The 21,345-nt window shown below is 44.4% G+C and overlaps 1 protein-coding gene across 23 annotated transcripts in view; it reads right to left on the minus strand.

Moving 5' to 3' along the window:
* Positions 1-21,345, minus strand: part of SVIL (supervillin) — a 294,440-nt gene that overhangs the window by 61,786 nt on the left and 211,309 nt on the right. For 18 of the 23 annotated variants that reach the window (XM_079915216.1, XM_079915221.1, XM_079915222.1 and 15 more), the window contains 6 exons: positions 8,514-8,594; positions 5,140-6,012; positions 4,609-4,779; positions 3,827-3,861; positions 3,184-3,245; positions 2,788-2,927 (listed from right to left, as the gene is read on the minus strand). In XM_079915216.1, the coding sequence (XP_079771342.1) occupies positions 2,788-2,927; positions 3,184-3,245; positions 3,827-3,861; positions 4,609-4,779; positions 5,140-6,012; positions 8,514-8,594 (1,362 nt within the window). The remainder of the gene's footprint in view (positions 1-2,787; positions 2,928-3,183; positions 3,246-3,826; positions 3,862-4,608; positions 4,780-5,139; positions 6,013-8,513; positions 8,595-21,345) is intronic. The other 5 variants (XM_079915217.1, XM_079915215.1, XM_079915214.1 and 2 more) reach the window with 4 other exon arrangements.

The following is a 21,345-nucleotide window of genomic DNA, read 5'->3' on the forward strand; positions in this document are numbered from 1 at the left end:
GCCTATTTAAGGAATGAAAGTCGCCTTGGTATACCTTATCTTGGAGAGCTGAGCTGTACTGTTAGTATCAACGATAAATACGGCTAAAGGGAGTCCGCAGACATCACCTACTGCATATTTAGACATTATCTAAAGGTGTGGTTCAGCAGGTGGTCTTTACATTTTAAATAAATAGGAAATAACACAGTCATTCCATCAACAGCGCTATCTACAACACAGGGTTTTGAGCTTCACTTGCTAAACACAAATAGCTTAATTGTAAAGATTCTCTCCCTCTTTTTAGTCTAGTATTTTCTCTCATAGGTTTCTACCTGTCTCCTGAAAGGTAGTTAAATCTGAAATTCCAGGTAACTTGCAAAGTGAAGGAAATGTCGGGGCTGATAAATCCCTCCCGCTTCCAGGTAGAGGAGAAGCCTTCTAGTTACCGGGTCAGTTCATCTTTGAAGGTCTAAGACAATGTCCCTTCTGCCACTGGAAAATCTAATTCTAAATCCAGTGAAAAATATATTCTGCCTCGACTCTGATTAACCAGCGCCTTACAAGTTGTCCCAGACGAGAGCAGTGTCAGTTTTCCAGGGCACACTGAGGATGGGAGTAAGGGGACCTGAGTCTTGGCATCTTTCCTGAGGTCCAGCAAAGAACTAGGAATGATGGCAACCCGCTTCCCCAAAGAGAGCCCCGCTTCTGGACGAGGCCAGCTCTACTTCTGCACTGTCATTTTCCTTCTTTTAATTTTAGCTTTAGCCTTTGCATTTGGCCCAAGATAATAAAACAGAGGGGATATTTACGTGCCTTAAGGACATCATTTTAAAACACCACCATTGAAAACATAACAGTAAAACAGTAAAACATCTAAGTTCAGACACAATAAACTGTTACTGTCCCAATCCCCAAATATAACGGCATTGTCTCTCTATCCATTAGAAACAGGTAGGATTGTTTTTAAACATGTATTTATGTCTAGAAGTGTTTAAAAAAAACTAGGTATTATCAGACTTTCAACATTCAGGTTAACGTCCTATTTTTCTGTTAATCTTTAGTAAGTGCTAGTGTTTTAGATGAAGAATGAAACTTTTTAGGGATGACCAGCGTTATGAAAAACAAACAAAACAAACGGATAAGTGGGTTAGTGGGATCCGAGTTCCAAGACATAATGAAAGGCCGTGGATGAAATGCTGTCATATACAGGCCGACGTGAAGTCCCCAGGGTGACAAAGCAAAATGCCCCACGTTCCCTGGGACAACTCCTTGTTTGTCAGACAAATGACAGGCATTGAAGACCTGAAGATGCACCTCTGCTCTCAGTGCGACATGCAGCTACTTCTGTCCAGTACCTGGCAGGCTGCCCGGGGCTCTTAGCTACAGTGGGACTAGGATGTCTTGTCATTACAGGGTGGGTGGCCACAGAGCACGAAGCAGGGGTAGGTTCGCTTTAAAACCAATTGCCAAAGATGGAACATTCATAAGGAGAGAGAAGAAAAGAAGCATTAAGGAAGGTGTAGTTTTCAATTCAGAAACATTAAATCAAAAAATATTGGAACGAAATCCTTTGCTCATTTCTTAGGGAAAATCACAAAAGAACTTGAAAAGCAATTACAAACTTCGGAAATAAGAGACAGAGGTGACCAAAGTCAGTGGAATAAGAATAGGTTTTCAGAGCTTGGAAAGGATTTAGAATATTTAGAATAAGTTCCCGGTTTAAAAAAAAAAAAACTTTAAAGAAAGCCAGTATTAACCAACACCAGCAAAGCAGTAGGTTGTGTCCGTGTTTTACAATGTTGTTCTAAGCTATTTTTAGAGTCAGGGTCCTCGTATAACCTATAAGCACATCAAAGTACATTCAGCGAGTCTGACAAGGGGATAATTCTTGCTTATATTTACTGTTTTGCTCCCAGGGGTAGCTGCTTCTTATTTTACAATAGCTGCTCAAATATTAAAAACAAAAACAAAAAACTGATTTGCTAAGAGTTCCCAATGAATACAAGATGTACTTGTCCACAAATACACAGAGAAGTGAAGGGAGTTAGGGCAGCTAAGTGAACAGCAGGTTCACAGTTGGGCTGTTGATGCCCTCGATGAGATGAACTTCATTTTTTCAGGAAGGGTGTGTATATGTGTGTGTCTGGGGGGAAAACAATTTGAAAAAAACTGGTAAAAGTTTTCACTTTAATGGAAGCAGTAATCCCTGGAGGAATTACTTTGGGAGATTCATTCTGAACACATTGGGACAATGCTCAAAACCTACCTCCCACGGTTTGGAAAGTTATCAAACTTCCAATTAATCTTTAAAAATTCGTGATTATTTAAAAACAAATCAAGAGAACCCTTATCTTTTTGAGATACAGACTGAAATATTTACGGCTGAAATGATACCTGGGGTTTGCCTGAAAATACTGCAGCAGGAAGTGGGATTGGGTGAGAATACAGGTAGAGCAAGGGGGGCCGGGGGTCGCTGGCTGTAGGGACTGAGTGACGAGGACATGAAGGCTCATGATATTACCCCATCTACTCTTCTGATTTAAATTTTCCATTGCAAAGAGATAAAAAAAATGCACAGGCAAAAAGAAATTAAACAAAATTCCTCTTCATGTTCTTCTAGGAGATACAATAGGTAACACATCCCTTTACAAAGTTCAGAGACACCAGAGCAAGGAAAATCCCTAAACACCTACTTCTCCGTGGCTTCTAACTGAACCGTCTTCCGACCTCCTCATTTTAAAAGTCTTTAAATCTTTCTTTAAAAAGAAGACCTTACAGCCAAGGCCCAAAGGCCCCAAGGGCACTTACGTGGCTGCAATGACCACCTCCTCGGTGGTGACAGGCTGCGTGTGGGATCGGTCCTGCAGACGCCGCAGCCTCTGCTCTACGGCTGCATTCCTGGAGCGGCGCTTCGGAACGTTCTTCTCGTCAAATGACTTTTCCATTTCCTGAGATTGGAAACAGTGTGGATCCTGATAAGTTGGGGGAAAGGGAGTCGGGGCTGCAGAATGTCGCGACTCTGTTCCCCTGCAGGACCTAGAGGAGGGGCACCCCGAGAGGCAGCATCGGCGTCAGCAGTGCACACGCCAGCCACACCGGAGGAGAGAAGCGCAGGTGGGCCCAGGGCCGGCGCAGGCAGCAGGCTGGCCGCGGGGCCGCCCACAGAGGTGACGGCTTCTCCGACAGCCCTTCAGCACATCTTACCCTGAAGAGCAGCCTCTTCGCAGCAACGCTCAGCCTGGCTCGCTCATCCACCTTCTCTTCATCTGTAAAAGGTCACAGGTGAAAACTGGATGTCATTAGAAAACGTAGGGAAAGCCCGTGAAACGTTTCCCAGGGCTGACCTGGAAATCCTCTGAATGTGAGAATTCTTAGATATACTAAAAATGACAACAGGCAATACTTTCCCCTTGGCGGGGGAGGCTATCCTTCTGCTTCTGAAAAGGTACTAGTTCCCACTGCAATTAACCAAACGGAGCTCCTGTCTGGGCCATAATTTTCTACTACAATATTTGACTTAAGTATAGATATTATGGAACTAAGAAGAGATTTTATGGAAGGAACTTCTCTTCTTGATTGTTAAATAGTAACAAGAAAGCAACAAGAAAAGTCTGCTTCTTTGATTCCAATCAGTTGTTTTAGTATGGTTCACGGCTCCGTTCTCTCTCTTGGCACTAAGGGAAAGTGCGTGTGAAAATCTCAACTAGGCTTTATTGTATTCACAGGAAGAAAACCTGCCAGAAAGAACGCAGTATGTTCCATCATCTCATTCTTTCCAGAAGCAAAAATCTTATGATCTAAATCTAATCTGGGTGAGATGACAAAGAAGAAAAAGACAGATACTTGCCCTCTGCAGCTGGCATTTCTGAATTTGAAGTTGACCTGGGAAAGACATTAGCAAAAAAATAATAACTAACAATTAGCTGGTGGGAGTGGAAGATCCAAGGATAAACTAAAAGTGAAAATAAAACTGCAGTTAAAGTCTCTTAAAGAATATCCCCCTGGTAGCAATTCTAGCTGTGGACACGCGTGGACAGCTGTGGACACGCGTGGACAGCTATGGACACGCGTGGACAGCTGTGGACACGCGTGGACAGCTGTGGACACCGTGGGCTACGTGTGCACACAGACCGGCTAGGTGTTTCACCTTGTGCAGACAAACCAGGACCAGGTACGACTCATTAAAGACGACTGATCATCACCCTTTGGACGAACCCTTTCATTTCTCTGCATTCGCATACGATAAGATTAAAAACTCACAGATAACACGCAGGTAGACGTTTATAAACTGAATATAAAATCCCTTTTCACCGTAACATCTGGTGGACAGTCCATCTGGATTCTAACTTAACAAGGGCATAAAAATTTTATACCCTTAAATGAATAACGTTTCTCACTTCTTACCATTTGAACGCAACTGAAAACTACGTGGTGATAGTGTCGTCATGGTCAACATTCTTTAAAGATACATTTACAAGAGCCAAATAAATATCCCGTATAGCTCAGATGGGAGAATTACGGAGTCATCACATCCCATTGAAACAGTATCGGGACCATCCCTGGGATAGAAATTCCCATAGGATTTCTTGTAAGTTCCTAGACCAGGGAACTTGACAGACACATGCCTACCTATCTGATTCCTTTCGTTCTGCTGAGGTTATGGGTTGAGTTCTAAATCTCTCAGAAGTCTTTCTACTTTCACCAGGAGAAAAATAGCGTCTTGGTTTCCGGGACCCTCTCTCCCGTTCCACGCTGGTAGGCAAGCCAGCACCTTCGCTTGACCCCTCGACCCGTGAATGGCTTTTACAGTCGTGGGGAGAAGGTGGACAGAAGGGAGACGGGGAGACAGAGAGAGGGAAGAAAGCACAGGTTTATGCAACTCGGTGAGTCAAGGCACGAACACCGCCAAATCCCACTGCATGCCTCTACCATGCACGTCGGGAGATGGAACATTGCGAGACCCGACACTCTAGAGCTCCCCGTTAGTAGGCGAAAGCAGACTGGTAGTCGTGGAGCCATGTCCTGGATGGTCTGCCCTGCACACACTTGTGAGCTAAGCTGGTAAGACTCAAGGCAGGACACCACACAAGTCGAGAAGTGAATTAACTCTGCCAAGGACGTGCAAGTGACACATCGGGGGGACGCGTGGACATCACCTACAGCTCGGGTCTCTCGCTGGCCCGGGCTGACTGCAGGAACACATTGCAGAGCTGGGCGACGGAGACCTTGGTGTCCAGCAGGCCCACTTCCGACTCAGCCTTGGACGCCTGCGGCTCCGGGTCGCGCTTGGAAGCCGGGGCCGTGGCCTTCGCGGCCTGCAGCTGAGGCGGGCCCGTGTAGTCAGACAGCGAGCGGGTGAGGACCTTGCGCTTCCTCGTGGGCTCTGCCTCCTTCCTGTGACCTTGGGACACAGACTCGCTCTGAACATACACAACCATTTCGCTTCGGCCCATCCTCTCCGTGGGCTGCTGAGCTGGAGGCGGGCGGGCCAGGCTTTCAGGTTCCTTCTGAGGTTCCGAGGTGACTGTGCTAGCAGAGGGCTTACCCGAGTCCTCGGTTCCAGGGGGGTCTTCCTGGCTTCTCCCAGGCCCACGATCCTCCAAAGCGAAAAGCGTTTTCCTGCTTTTCTCCAGAGCTTCAGAGAAGAGCATATCGTCCTCTGCTTTTGACTCACAAATATGGAGAACCGGGGTATCTCTTCTCTCACCTTCTAGAACCTTCGAGGGGGGAGGCTTTGTGACGGTCTGGGTGGCCGACTCCACCCAGCTGTACTCGGATGCGCTTTCTGGGGTGTCCGAGGTTGCCAGCGTGATGGTGTGACTGGGATCTGCCGGCTGGACGTAGCCGTGGATGGGCTGTCGTGCAGAGCTGGCTGCCTTGCCCGAGACCCTATCGAAGGCTGAGTTCTCTGACCGAAAGGCCAGGTAATGGCCTGGCACTGGCTGGTGTCTCCTCTGAGTTAAGGACTCAGGGGCAAGTTCAGGGCTGCTGCGAGCACTCTCCTCTCTCACCAGTTTTTCTCTAACTTTAACTCTTTAAGAAAGAAAAAGGATTTAAGTGCAGTAACTGCTTAAGGGGAAGAGAGCATGTGTGTGCAGATCAGGGATGCCCAGAGAATGGAAAAGCATCTTGGGGGTGGGGGCGGGTGGAGTCGGTGTCAGAAACCCACTGCTGTTTGCCAGAGGGAGTCTGAGTTGTTTCCAAATGCCAAACTCACCCTTCCTTCTGTAAGGCTAAGAGGGGTCAGATGCTACCCTGGGAGAGAATGGATGCCTTCCGACTAGATGAATACTCAGAAGCCACAGAACGATTCATTAATAGGCACCACGGGTATGCACCAGGGCACGCTGAGGCTGGGCTATGGGTTGGTACGTGTTCCACATGGACAGGCCCAGTGTAAGGGGCAGGGACAGCTTCCAGGCGTTTACAAGCCTGCAGACCATATGTAATTTCATTGTCTCCTGCTCGACCTTGCTTACCGCTCAAAATTATATTTACATTCAGAAAAGCTTGGTGCTTGTTGGTCTGAGGTCTAAGAGAATTTTATTTGTGGTAGTTTTGCATTTATCGAAGATAGTTGTGTGCAGACCTCCGGTGTGCATATTAGACTAATTCCTACTTTCAGGAGTTAGCTCTCCACTCGTTCGTTCTAAGCTTTTTGTGGTACCTTAGCTAAATCCCTTTGCCCAGCACCTATTCCCTCTTGTAAGTTAAAGCACAAACTGTAGGCATTTATGAGATACGTATTGAAAGTGATATTTCTGTGAGCCCCTTCTATTTTTGTGTATGAATATGATTAATAAAAATTGTAGATTCCCACTGAAAAAAAATTTCATTGTCTCCTGTAAATGTCAGAGCATTCGTGATTATTATTATTTTTTATTGAGCTCAAGATATATCAGACGATTACCTCTTTTCAAGCACTCAACAGTCACAAACTTTTTCATGCCATGCAGACTACATTCAATCATTCAGAAAACGTGTGACCAGTTAAGACACCATGACTTCTAGCAATTCGAGCGCTAAGAAGAACGTTAGGAAAAAAAGATATTTGTTGAAAGAATTAATGCACTGAACATTTTCTCCCCTCTGGAATTGCCATTAGGCCCTCAGTTAAAAACTAATCTAAAAAGGGAGGGCTCTGGTTGTTTCTAGAGCTATTTAAGTATCTGAGAGCAAAACTGAAATCCATTTCAAAAGCTACCAACCTTTTCTTATGACTGTAGCCAAGAGCGCTGGCTGTGGGTCCCAGGAGACCTCTTTTCAAAGCCTGACTCAGCCAGTTCCAGCTGTATGGTCTCAGGTAACCTACCTGCCCCAGCTGCTTCACCTTTTAAATGGAAATAATGTGATGTCTGCAAAGTTCGCGGTTTAGTGCTTAGCAAAGAGTAAATGTCCAATAGTGCAAACTAGTTCTTGTTTTTACTTTTTTAAAATACCACATAGTGAGGAAGAAGAAACCATTCAGACTGCTTAGGAATGGATTCCTTCCTGGGGATAATCTTCAAAAAAAAAAGAAATGCTTTTGAAGTGGGAAAAGCGATTTCTTGGGGAACGTAAAACCTTTATTTACTCAAGATTACTCAGCAAAAATAATTGCTTCTGATATTTATTTTTTGGAAGGGACTATTTCCTTAAAGGACAAAGGCACCCTGCTGAATTTGATATAAATACCTACATGTTTTTCAGCGTAAGATGCAAGGTATCTATCTATATTTCATTAAAAAAAAATCAATGACACCTAAAAGGCAGTTACTATGAACAATTCAGAGGGGAAAGAAAGCATTCTGGGTTGTTACTCTTCCCAGAGACTAGCCAGTGCTGGATGTTTTCATATTTATAATCTTTGTTAATCAGAAGGCGGCTGAAATGTGGTTCAAGTTCTCCTGCAGAATATGTGTCCTTCTCACCAGAGACAATCTGAACGTTGCCCTTGGCCAAGAACAAAGTGACTGTCAGAAACTCAATATATGGGTGTTTTGTCCTCCCAATGACTTATTCATTCTAACTCCTGCTGCCTCTCCCTGCCCCCAGCCTTAACAATGAAACGAGAGGGGGTCTTGTCTGCTTTGAAAACCACATGCCCTAAATGTAGCTGTGCCAATGGTTGAGGGACAGGCAACACGGAAAGGAGGAGGCTGGATGGGCAGGGGCAGCTGCGGACAAGATAGGACACTAGCTGGTTAGCCTGGTTCAGGGGAGCAGCCCAGAGATGCTGGTTACATCGTCACTACTGCCCCTTCCTGGCAGCACGTGAGTGTGAGAAAGGAGAAAAAGCCAGAGGTGTAGCCAAAGAGTTTCCAAAAGAGAAGCTGAGGGAAACACTATTGACATCAGCAGGGATTAGGGCAGGAGAAAGAGAGAAGCAAATGATTGGAAAGTAATTTCCAGCAGCCCCTTGGGAACACATGACTTTTAAAAGTCCTGCCACCAAAAAGAGGGCAAAGGAGAGTTAGTTTCGGTGACGTGCGGGACATAAGCCAGCTGGACCAGAGATGCAGTCGCTAAACGCAAGCCGAGAGCTCGGGAGATACCTGGAAGGCCAGTTGATAAGCGAAGGTGTGTCCCCTTCTGAATCTTTCTGGAGAAACCACTCATGTTTGGGTTTCCCGGTACTATTGTGTACAAAAAACAAAACTTCAGGTAATGTCTATGAAAATGTTGACATATACACAGACTTAATTATTATAATTTAAAACTCTCAAGGCTGATTTTTCTTAAGTAAAGAATAATTCTGGCTTTTGAAAAGGTCTAAGCACGTTTTGCCATGGGGTTTCTATTCAGTTCACGGAATTTCTAGGACGTTTGGTCCAGTACTGAAATCAAGAGATCGAATAAATATATCCGAAGCCACCAAATAAAGTGTTTTTGGGGTCATTTAAAAGTATCAGGAGTCACACTCTGCCCACAAATAGCAGACAATTCTCTTGTAAGAAGCTGGATTAAAAATATCAATTAATTTATCACCTATAATTGTGTTAAGGTACACTGGTAAATAGCGAAATATAAAAATAGTGTCCATGGGCTTCCCTGGTGGTGCAGTGGTTAAGAGTCCACCTGCCGATGCAGGGGATGCGGGTTCATGCCCCGGTCTGGGAAGATCCCACATGCCGCGGAGCAGCTGGGCCCGTGCGCCATGGCCGCTGAGCCTGCGCGTCCGGAGCCTGTGCTCCGCAAAGGGAGAGCCCACAGCAGTGAGAGGGCCACGTACCGCAAAAAAAAAAAAAAAAAAAAATAGTGTCCATGCAAAACAGTACCTATCAAATAAAGGTAATAAATAAAAAGAAATTCAATAAGTTCATATCTTTAATTGCTATTCTATATTTTCCTTTTATATTTGTCATTGAACAATGCAGCCAACATTACAGTTACCAAATACTAACGCGAGTCCATCCGATAAATGTTTACTGAGTTCCAACTATGTACAAAGCACTGAGCTGGGCGCTGAGAAGTAGCAAAGGTGAATCAGTACCATGCCAGCCATTAAAAAACTTACACCGTGCTAGGCAGGATAAAATAGGATTTATACAGTCACTCCTCAATGCACAATCGAATATAATGCAAGCCCGAATGTGACAAAGTAATAACGCCAGGCTGAAGATACCTTACCAAAAAATCATAGGCAAGGAAAACCTTGTGGTCATTATGCAGAGCGAGACACAGGAGGAATACTCAAACCACCGACCTGTACCCTCTCACAATATACAACGAAAGCATGGAAATTCTACAGGCTAGTTAAAATGTTTACCAGCTCAAAAGCTTGCCAACCTACCTGTAAGAGTCCTTCAAGACCAGGCTGGAAACACATTTCAGATCAAAGTAATTTCCAAAAGAATAGAATAGAATAGAATAATAATTAAAATAAAATTCTCTTAATTTTCTAAAATCATTTTAATTTGGGTTTTGGTTTGAGCTCACAGGCAAGAACCTGTCGATCATCACTACCCTGCATTTTGCTGCGACCACTGAACTCTGTCACGACTAGGTGTGGAACTAGGTGTTCCCCAGTCTTGCTACACCCAAAGCAATGACCCCTCCACCCCTCCCCGTCTCCAGTATTATAGCCATTTAGCCCGGGGTAAATAAAAAAGTCAGATGTATGGGAAGCCATCTTATTTCCAACAATAAAGGGTCTAACTTCTCGACATCTATTTAAACATAGGAATAGTCTGGCATATCCTCTGTGGCCCGGAAAGGAGGCAACTGATGTGGCTCAGGACACAGAGGAAGAAGAGAGAGCGATGGATGCCTGCTTCGGAAAATCATCAGTTAGTAACTCATACGCCTACATCCCAGAGCCATTTTAAGGCTCAAATGCTTTTTGTACGATAGAATGCTTTGCAAACTCTGACATATGCTATACAACTTTCTGAATATAACCTTCATTAATCAGAATAAACCTTGGTCAGTATTGCCCTAAAAAATTATCAGGCCACTTATGAGACCAATAAGTTCTCAGGATGTAATGTACAACGTGGTAAATATAATGAACACTGCTGTATTTTATATATGGAAGTTGTTAAGAGTGAATCCTAAGAGTTCTCATCACAAGGAAAAATACTCTTTTTCTATTTCTTTGACTTTGTATCTATATGAGATGATGAAGCACACTCAACTCACTCTGGTCATCGTTTCATGACGTGTATACGTCAAATCATGATGTTGCACACCTGAAACTTACACAGTGCTGTATGTCAACTATATCTCAATAAAACTAGAAGAAAAAACTAAAGATAAAAACAAAGACAAACAAAAGCAAACAAACTTATCAGGGGGTTGTTTAAGAATATGTTGAGGTCAGCATTTGTAAAATGAAATCATACCCAGACCTGGGGGATCTGCTGGGATCCATTTATCCATCACAACTTAGATGTGGGACTAGCCAAAAAGCCAAATAACCACTACCATCGTGGTGGATACTCAAAGCCTGACGCTTCACATATGATAAATACAAATGTATGTGACAAGACGTAAACGAATGTGAAGGCATCACGTGGAGACCGCAGTGAGCCCTTCACAATGCTGGTCTCCTCCTTGCCTTTCCTCTCCAAGACGACACAGCACTGCACGTCTGTGAGTTCCTGGTGAGTCACCTCCCACATGTAAGGAGAGTGGGTCCAGCCTGAGCTCGCCCTAAGTCAATTCAAAGCAGGAGGGATTTGGAAGAGCATTTCTCCAAGTAAGGCTTTCAGGACCCTTGAGGTCGGCCAAGGCACTTACTAAGGTGAGGTTTTCTGCCATCAAACCCAGAAAGAAGGTGGGGCAGGTGGGGAGAGACCTAAATTTAATGAAACGTTCACTGTCCACGAGGCTGTCCTGGGCACTTGGTCTGCTCCATGTCACAGAGCGCAGCCGCTTCTCCGCCCTTCTCTGACTCACCCACTGCAGCCGGCGGTCGCCCCCTTCACCTGCCCCTCCTTCACTCCTCACCGTCCTTGTCGACTCTGCCTCCCCGCCTGCCCCTCTAAAGCTCAGGGGGCTCCACGGCTCTGTCTCCTTTCCTCCTCAGTAATCAAGGCCGTGACGATCTCACCAGCTTCCACTCCCCTGCGGACCGTCTGCCAGTGGTTTCTCCCCATCCGCTCCCTCCCTTGGAACTCAGGCTCTTGGGTTCATTGCCATTTGGGTACCTAACAGGCATCTTAAAGTTTACCTGTCCAAACATGAACTCTCGATTTCCCTCCAAACTCAGCTTGTGCTGGCGTCTTCCCTATTTCAGCCATTGGCAACGCCCTGCTCTGAGCTGCCCCGGCCAGAAAACGGAGACTCACCTTTAACTCCTCTGTTTCTCTCTTACGTCACATCCAAGCCATCAGCAAATCCTATTGGTTCCCTTCAAGAGATGACCTCTTTTCACGACCTCTGCTGCGTTCACGCAAGTTCAAGCCACCGCCCTCTCTCACCTAGATTACTGAGATGACCTCTTAATTATTCCACCTGTTCTCATGCTTGCCCCCCTACCAGGTCCGCAGCCACAGTAATCGTCTTAAGATGGGAGGCAGATTGGTCATTCTTTTCTTGGAAACCCTTACATGGCTGCACACGTCATCTAGAGCAAAACCCAAAGCCCTCACGATGGGCAACAGGTCCCCACTGACCTGCCCACCTCACCTGACACATCTCACCAATGTCACCCCATCACTCCACCCCCCTCCAGGCTCCTGCCTCACTGGTGACTGGGGGTTGCCTCAAACGCTCCACACATGGTGTCCACTCAGGCCTTTGCAGGGGCTGCATCTCCCTGGAACCGTCCACCTCCAGAGCTACACGGCTCGCTGCCTCTCTTTATGTAGGTCTCTGCTCCATGCCTATCTTATCAGAGAGACTGTCCTAACCACTTTATATCAAACAGCAGCCCCAATCGCTTCTTTTATTTTAATCATTACTTTTTAAAATTTTAATTATTATCTATTCCTTGAAGTACAGTCGATTTATAATGTTGTGTTAAGTTCTCCTGTACAGCAAAGTCAGTTATACGTATATATATATATATATATATATATATATATATATATATATACACATACACACACACATTCCTTTAAAAATTCTTTTCCATGATGGTTTATCACAGGATACTGAATATAGTCCCCAGTGCTCTATAGTAGGACCTTGCTGTTTATCCATCCTATAGGCACCAGTTTGCATCTGCTCATCCCAACTCCCACTCCATCCCTCCCCCAGCCCCCTCCCCCTCGGCACCACCAGTCTGTTCTCCATGTCTGTGTCAGTCTCTTCCTTTCGATGAAAGGTATGCCCTGGCTCCCCAAAATGGTGAACTGAAGTGCAGCACTGATCTCGCTAACCCACAGGCTCCCAAACCTACGGAACATGATGGAAGTTTGGGACCAAGTTTTCCACCAGGGAGCTAGGGGAGGCCCAGGCTCAGACGAAAAGATACATCATTTTATCAAGGGACAAAATTTATTTCTGGAGCCTGGGGGCATTGTTTTGAAGACATAATAATAGCAGGTGAGTGTTTTAAAATGTGGAAAAAAAAAGAGATCACATCTGGAGAGTGGCAATGAAGCCACGGGTTCTTTTCTCTGTTTTTTAAATCTTGCGTGGACGTTGTTATTTTGTGTCTCTTAACATTATGCTTAACTCTTTTTTAATAATTACGCTCGGTTAACAAGTTAACAGTGGGAAGGATTAGTGTCATACAAACATAATGAGTTGAATATATGACACTACCAGCCTCTGTATGAGAGCTAAGTGAGGTCCTTACAAAGTCAAGAATCGATGTAGGTGGAGAGAGGCACAGCGGTGACGAAACTTTTTCTCTCTAGACAGGGGTAATGCTTACACATTTCCCCAATTCACCAGCCTGTGTCCTTAAAATACTACATGCAGTTTGATGTAAATTATACCTCAATTTAAAAATATATCACTGTTGGGGCTTCCCTGGTGGCGCAGTGGTTGAGAGTCCGCCTGACGATGCAGGGGACGTGGGTTCGTGCCCCGGTCCAGGAGGATCCCACATGCCGCAGAGCGGCTGGGCCCGTGAGCCACGGCCGCTGAGCCTGCGCGTCCGGAGCCTGTGCTCCGCAACGGGAGAGGCCGTAACAGTGAGAGGCCCGCATACCGCCAAAAAAAAAAAAAAAAAAAAAAACATACAGATGGCCCCAGGCACATGAGAAGATGCTCAACGTCGCTAATTATTAGAGAAATGCAAATCAAAACTACAATGAAGGCTTCCCTGGTGGTGCAGTGGTTGAGAGTCCGCCTGCCGATGCAGGGGACACGGGTTCGTGCCTCGGTCCAGGAGGATCCCACATGCCGCGGAGCGGCTGGGCCCGTGAGCCATGGCCGCTGAGCCTGCGCGTCCAGAGCCTGTGCTCCGCAACAGGAGAGGCCACAACAGTGAGAGGCCCATGTACCGCAAAAAAAAAAAAAATCACTGTTGGGACATGGAGAACAGACTTGTGGTTGCCAAGGCGGGTGGGGAGCAAGGAGTGGAGTGTGGGGTGAGCAGAGGCAAACTATTATGTACAGGATGCATCAACAACAAGGTCCTACTGTAGAGCACAGGGAACTGTATTCAGTATCCTGGGATAAACCACCATGGAAAAGAGGATGAAAAAGAACGTGTGTATGTGTAACTGAATCCCTTTGCTCTACAGCAGAAATGAACACAACACTGTAAATCAACCCTACCTCAAAACAAGTTTTAAAACTATCTCACCACCAGGTTATAGAGTGAAGCTTTCTTGAGTAATCAAAAGGTAGAAAGAGAGTCTTCTTGGGGCAGAAGCAAGATAAACATGTTAGATAACCAATTTCACCCAGGCTCCCTCGGGGCTAATCTCAGTGCTAAACGCCAAATGCTGCGATCTCGGCCAAGAAAGGGTGAAAGGACGGAGGGCTGGAGGGAAGGGTGGAGTCTGCGGCAGGGGCCGGGGTGGCCTTCGGAGGGGGGATCAAGTTTCCTGTTCCCAGATCCATTTGGGTTTCCACATCTCCTGCTTCGCTTCTAATGAAGTAACCAAGCAAAGTCATGCAGGGATTCAACTGCCTTGAGACCAGCCTAGAATCAGCCTTTCGGGGCTGGAGGCTGCATTGACAAGGCCAGCGGCTCGTCAAAGCGGCCAGCAGCTTTTTGGCTCACGTATCACGATCCCCACTCACAGCTGAGCAGTATTTATGTGGCCTCAAGACCACATACAAGGATTCTAAGCCCAGACAAAGTGGACAGAGCCTGGTAGTAGAAGCAAGGGCTACTCCAAGCGTACTCTGCTGATTGGGGTCACTGGTCCACAGTTAGATGAAAGGCTTGGACCAGAATATAAATGACCATCCCTGAGTCCGCTGTGCAGTTCAATGGCATCTTCTTCCCAGCACAACTTTCCTGAGGAAGGAAATGACCCAAGACTTACATTCCTTACAAGTCCCTTATACGTTGTGGGCTACTGTCTCTTGACACTTTATGAAGACATGGAAAACAGCAGAACATTCATTCAGCAATGACTGATGGAGCCCCTTGGTATGTGTTAGATGCTGGGAAGGAGATAGGAAAGTGACTGAGACACGGTATCTACCCTTCCTGTAAGGCTTCTACTAAAGCAATGCTATCACTGAGATCGTCCTTACCCATCTTACGGATTGGCTTAATACCAGATTCAAGGCGCCATGTTTGGGGGCATCCTGACAAAATCGTGAACATCCCTGTCTGGGTGCGTCCGCTTTGCTGTAGGATGCTGGGCACTGAGATGCCCCTCTTCCTGAGACGTGAGGTGCAGCTGAAGCTGCATTTGTGAGACGCCTCATCTGGTTCCTGAGCTCTTTCTCTCCTTTCCCCCTTTTGGCAGAATCATCATCAACCAGAAGCCAGCCTGGTAACACGAGGGCTCCCTGCACCAATTCAAGCTACAGCTTTATGACCGTGCTGGGAAAAGGACAGTCTGATAAAGAGAAGAACAGACTGCTTCGGGAATCTAAGCACCAGAGAATGTGTAAGAGACTCCCAAAATGACTCTTAGGTTTCTCCTAAGACAGACAGAAGCTTATACAAACTTGGAGAGGTCAAGAAAGCAGGCAGATGGGAAGGTGGACTCTCTGAACGTGCTCTCATAGGTTGATAGCCCAAGGAGAATGAGATCCCCAGATGTGATCTGAGCACTGCAGAGCACAGGTGGACCAGTGCTACCTGTGCTTTTGACAGTTCATGTTCATTAATGTCCCCTAAGATTGGACTAGCCATTTTGGCAGTCAAATAAAGGACTTACTGTCAACTAAAAGTTCTAGGTCTGTTTCCCATGAACTGCTATTAAATCAGGTTTCCCCAATCCTGAACTTGTACATTGATTTTTTTTTCCCCTTCTAAATACAGGACTTTCTTAAATTTCATCTTGTTAGTTTCCAGCCATCGTTCCAGGTACATGTGCTCTCTCGCCTCCATGCTCATGTTCTCTCTTCCTTCTCTCTCTCTCACCCTCCCTCTAATGTCTTCTCTCTCCATCCCTCCCTCTCCCCTCTCTCTCTCTTTTGCTATCATCAAATTTATTTACACAGTCCCTCCTCCAGAAATCTGACCACCCTAACACTGGCATCTCCCAGATCATCTGATGAAATGCCAAACAGGACCAAGCCCAACTTGGAACCAGACTCCATCACTTCATGCCCGGGTAACTGCAACCACCTCTTTCGTGACCTCCCTGACTGGAATCAATTCTCCTTCAGACCAATCCCCCCCAATCCTCCAGCGCTATCTTTCTAAAGTACATCATCAAGCATACTTGTTTTAAAATCCTTCAGACACTTCCCACTGTACTGTCCACAAGGAGAAGGCCAAATGCCTTGTCATAAGATGCTCTATGGTTGGTCCCCACCTGGCTCTCCTGCTTCATCCCGTCCCCCTCCTTCTAGGTCACCTGAAGCAGCCTCCCCTCCACGTCTAGCAAACTCACCACATCCTTAAGGACTTGGTTCAACTATGCCCGCTTCTCCAAGGGAGAAGGTTGAATACCTCATCTTGGTGTCCCCATGTCACCCAGCCTCGAGCTGTGTAACCTTATCAACCTGTGTTGTAGTTATATCTCCCACACTTAAAAAAAAATGACACGCCCACCCAAGAGCACAGTGCCTGGCACGAGATAGTTTTCTTAAACTACTTCAGAGCTGAAATTAACCCATAAATCAAGACTTCTGAGGTCTGGGTGGATGGACAGATATCTATTGAGTTTGAGTCCCCCCAGACTATATGTTTTCATTTTGTTTATGAGGATGAGGTCCTTAAATACCTTATGTAAATCCACATAAATGGTTTCTATAATATCCCTGACCTTCTTTCCTAAAGTTTCTAACCTTCAAAGGTCAAAAACAGCAAAACCTCTTTTCCACTATGATGGAAAACAGAACTGACATTAATAACAAGAGCAGCGTGTCATGGAAAGAACTCTGACGGATTCGGAGACCTTGAATGACCGCATCATGGACTCAGCTATATGGTCTTATATAGATCATACAATATTCAGAGGTTTTTTCATGTATAAAATAGATTTTTAAAGTGAATAATCTCCCGGGTTACTTCTGGTTCTGAGAGTTTAAAATTCTTTAACACAGAATATCTATTTTGTGGGGTCCTGGGGTGAGCCCGCTCTCCATAGGGCGGAGGTTACCTCTCGGGAGAGGGCTGTAGGATTAGTGTGGACGAGACGGTGACCTTGAGTGTAACCGAACTTCTTAATGATGTGGCAACTGTCTGGCAGAGGATTGTATCACCAAGAAATAAGAATTCACCCAAAGCTGTCAAGGACAGGAGTTGCTCTGGGTTTGTATCCCTAAGTATACAATAGGGTGACATGCTTTAACTCCCTGTAACCCCTAAGAGTTAACAGACAAAAAAGTGCTTCCTGCCACCAAAAGGAAGTCAAACCCAGCACAGTAACATTAGTTTCACCCTGTGGGTGTCCAGCTCTAATTCTATAACAGCTCCTAACGATAAAACACGATTCAGCTTAGGAAGAACAGTTATTAACTTCGGCATCTCATTCAAACTAAAAGTTTATTTGCTGCAAGTTGTTTGGAAAGCTGCTAACGATTTCTTTGTATTCACTAGCGGTGAATATGTATGCCACTATTCCTACACACTAGGAATGTGCAAAGGCACAAGCACACAGGCACAACTTTACATTTTAAAATCCGGCAGACTTCTGCATTTTTAGGACAAACCAGCTAGTATTGGGGGTGACACAGTCTTATTTCTTTCAATGGACAGAAATGGATACTTGCCAGTGAAACCAGAATAAAATGGAAAAAAACGGCAATGAGTTAACCACAAAAATAGCCCAAATTTAGAAGAACACGGCAAGGGCTGATGTTTGGGGATACAGGGACTGAAAGGTGAAAGCCATCCTGTGCTGATACAAAAACAGACACGTGAGGAGCACCCAGCGGTCTCTTTAAAGAGTAGATCCTCGGAGATCTCTGTTCTTATGACATTCTGCCCTGACGCAGAGTCTCTGCTAGGAACCTTCCTGCCCCGGTAGAGACAGGAGCTGAGCCAGGAACACAGACGGTCCAGAGGCAGGTGCCTTCCTCAGCATCTCTCTAATTAACCAAAACAATGAGCTTCAGGCTCTGGAGATGGTTTTTAGATGCAAACCTCTCACTGGGAGATGCCCAAACGATCAGAAATAAGGGATAAAAACTCTAATTCAAAATGATACGTGCACCCCTGTGTTCATAGCAGCACTATTTACAACAGCCAAGACATGGAGACAACCTGTGTCCATCGACAGAGGAATGGATGAAGAAGATGTGGTATATATATGTGTACACACACACACACACACACACACACACACACACACACACACACACACACACAATGGAATATTACTCAGCCTTGAAAAAGAATGAAACAATGCCATTTGCAGCAACGTGGATGGTCCGAGAAATTATCATACTAAGTGAAGTAAGTCAGAAACAGAAAGACAAATATCATATGACATCACTTATATGTGGAATCTAAAATATGACACAAATGAACATATCTACAAAACAGAAACTGACCTACAGACATAGAGATCAGACTTGTGGTAGCCAAAGGGGAGGTGGGGAGGGAGAGGGATGGAGTGGGAATTTGGGATGAGCAGATGCAAACTATTATGTATATGATGGATAAACCACAAGGTCCTACTGTAGAGCACAGGGAACTATATTCAATATCCTGTGATAAACCATCATGGAAAAGAATATGAAAAAGAATATATACATGTATAACTGAATAACTGAGTATATGTATATGTATAACTGAATATATGTATAACTGAATGTATAACTTTCCTGTATAGCAGAAACTAACACACCTTTGTAAATCAACTAAACTTCAATAAAATTAAAAACAAAAGAAAACAAAAGAAGTTTTTTGAATTAAAAAGAAAGAAAGACTGCAGCATAATCCCCCTTCCTTCCTAGTTGGCCAGAGTCTGCACGTCACAGTGTTGCAGAAACAGACTGTTCTGGAGGATATACCCTGGCCTATCTTCCTGGCCAATGCTCCATCGCAAGGGAAGCCCAGTCTAAACCATCAGATCACCAGTGGCGGCTGCCCCCGGTCAAATGTCAGCATCAGCTCTGCATGAAACCCCCATCATCATTTTCTGGCCACGAATGATACAGTTTACTATGTGGGAGAAGGTGTGATGGGGATCCCAGTAGAGTAATAAACAAACAAACAAACAAAAACAAGGGTTTTCCAGAGCAGGTCACCTCTAGGAAATCAGGTGTGATTCTCTTCTTTCCAGTCACGTAGGAAAGTATAGACGCTCAGGAGAAGAGCAGCTGTGGGACTCGGGGTAGTGAAGGAGTCCCTTCACGCACAGAAGGAACCGAGACGGTACATCTTATTGCTTTTACTATTAAGAGATACGCCGAGGAGCAAATTCAACAAGAGCTTTGAATTTAGGATTTCTAATAGAGCTCAGAGTTCTAAATTTTTGAATAATAATTCATAGGCCCCAGATCCCTTTGAATTTTATTCTAAAATTCACAGTGGCTGAAGTAACAAAGAATGGTTCGTATCAGTAACACCACCTCGTCAGAAAACGTAGTTTCTGAAATCCCAGACTTAACAGGATTTGGCAGGATTTGGGGAATGGTGGTTGGGAGGTGTTTTATTCTCTATTACTGATATAATATAGCATATATATATATATATATATATATATACACACACACACACACACACACACACATATGATGTGGTGTATATATACTGCTCTGTTACTATGTACATTCTTAGTTTGCTACAGAACAATGTTTTCACCCGACTTCCTGGGAAACTAACAGGGTTTCTGAACTGAAGACCCTGTGACTAACATACATAAACATACATTAACATACACACATACATGTGTTCTTTATCATATAAACTGGACGTTAAATAATTCTAAAATAAACTTACTACTCAGCTAAATATTGCCCTAGAGATTGTTACTGAGCTTATAATGCTTAAAAACAGTATAGTACAGTGCGAGAACTAATGGTTATTCTGTGTGTACATATATTTCTGCGTTAGCATATATGAGAATATACAAAAACCATGCATTCGCTACCTGGCTCACATTTGAAATTTAGGACACCACGGGCAGTGTTTTGATGTTATAGTTCATGAGTGATGTATTCCTATTTAATTAATGAAACAAAAAGAGCCTCTTTCTCGTGAGCACAAAATGAAACGATGGAATGGGCATGACTTAATTCAGAGATGAATTGTTCCAAATCCTGGTAGAGCTAGGTGATGGAAGAGTAAAATACAGCAGTGAGGAAAATACTCCGTTTCAGTGACAGGACAAATCCATGATTAAGTACGGCATTCAACTGTTTTGTTATTTGTAGATAATTATTTTGGGTCATTCCTTAATCTTCTAAACTTCTCTGTCACATATTTCCAGGTCAGACACCATCTTATTTTCACTTATGGTTACTGGGTCACCGAGGGTTCTCTGGTTACTGTTTCAGTTCACAAAATATTTTTTGTCTTTCTTCTCCCCAAGTGGAAGTGAGACAACAGTGACCTTCTGACACCTGAATTTCCTGGCTCTAGAGAAAGGACAACTAGCAGAATGTTCATCCATTTAAATCCATCTTTAAAAGGTGAATAAATAGAATCATTGCCAAATAAATCCCAACGCTATTTTAACATCATACCTGTCACACATTCTTTTCCATCCTTTTTTAATGTAAATATCTCTGAGGTATTTTCCTTACACGTATGAAATGATTTGTGTTTCTTTGCCTGTAAGTCATAGAATTGTATGCCTTGAGTGGCTTCAAAAAAAATAAGGCACGTGCTTCCTTGTGAACTCCTTTACAATTTCTCAATACTTTTAAGCCTTTCTTCCATGAAAGTAAGGCGCTGTCAGGCTAAGGCTTACGAAATTTTCCAGGTAACGTGCCTCTTCAAACAATCTAGAAGGAAATGGGCTCTTGCGATTTTAAGTGATATATATTTTTGAATATTGAGATTTTAACTCACAGAGAACTATTAAGAATCCTGTCATTTTACCTGGAATACTCAACATGGTTTTAATTATTATTACAACTGCTTCAAAATCTCTTCTACTATATGTGATCTAGATGGCTAACTAGACACCACGATAATAAACAGTTTTCATGATATGGCACTCAGAAGTTAGATTCCTCGTTATTTTTTAACCCATGTAACCAAACTGCGATGTTAAGTTTGTCTGTCCTGCTCACACAGCCCATGAGGAGTTTGCTTTGATAGAGCGTAACTAACGCCAAAACACTGCTTCTACTACGAAAAGCAAATTTCCCAAACAACAGACTTCCCTTTCAAAGTACGAGACAATAGGTCCCTAAATTTTAAGCAGTTAAGTTCAAAGGCTGGACAAAGGCCCT

Source organism: Stenella coeruleoalba, assembly GCF_951394435.1.
Source record: "Stenella coeruleoalba genome assembly, chromosome: 2".
NCBI classification, from domain to species: Eukaryota; Metazoa; Chordata; class Mammalia; order Artiodactyla; family Delphinidae; genus Stenella; species Stenella coeruleoalba.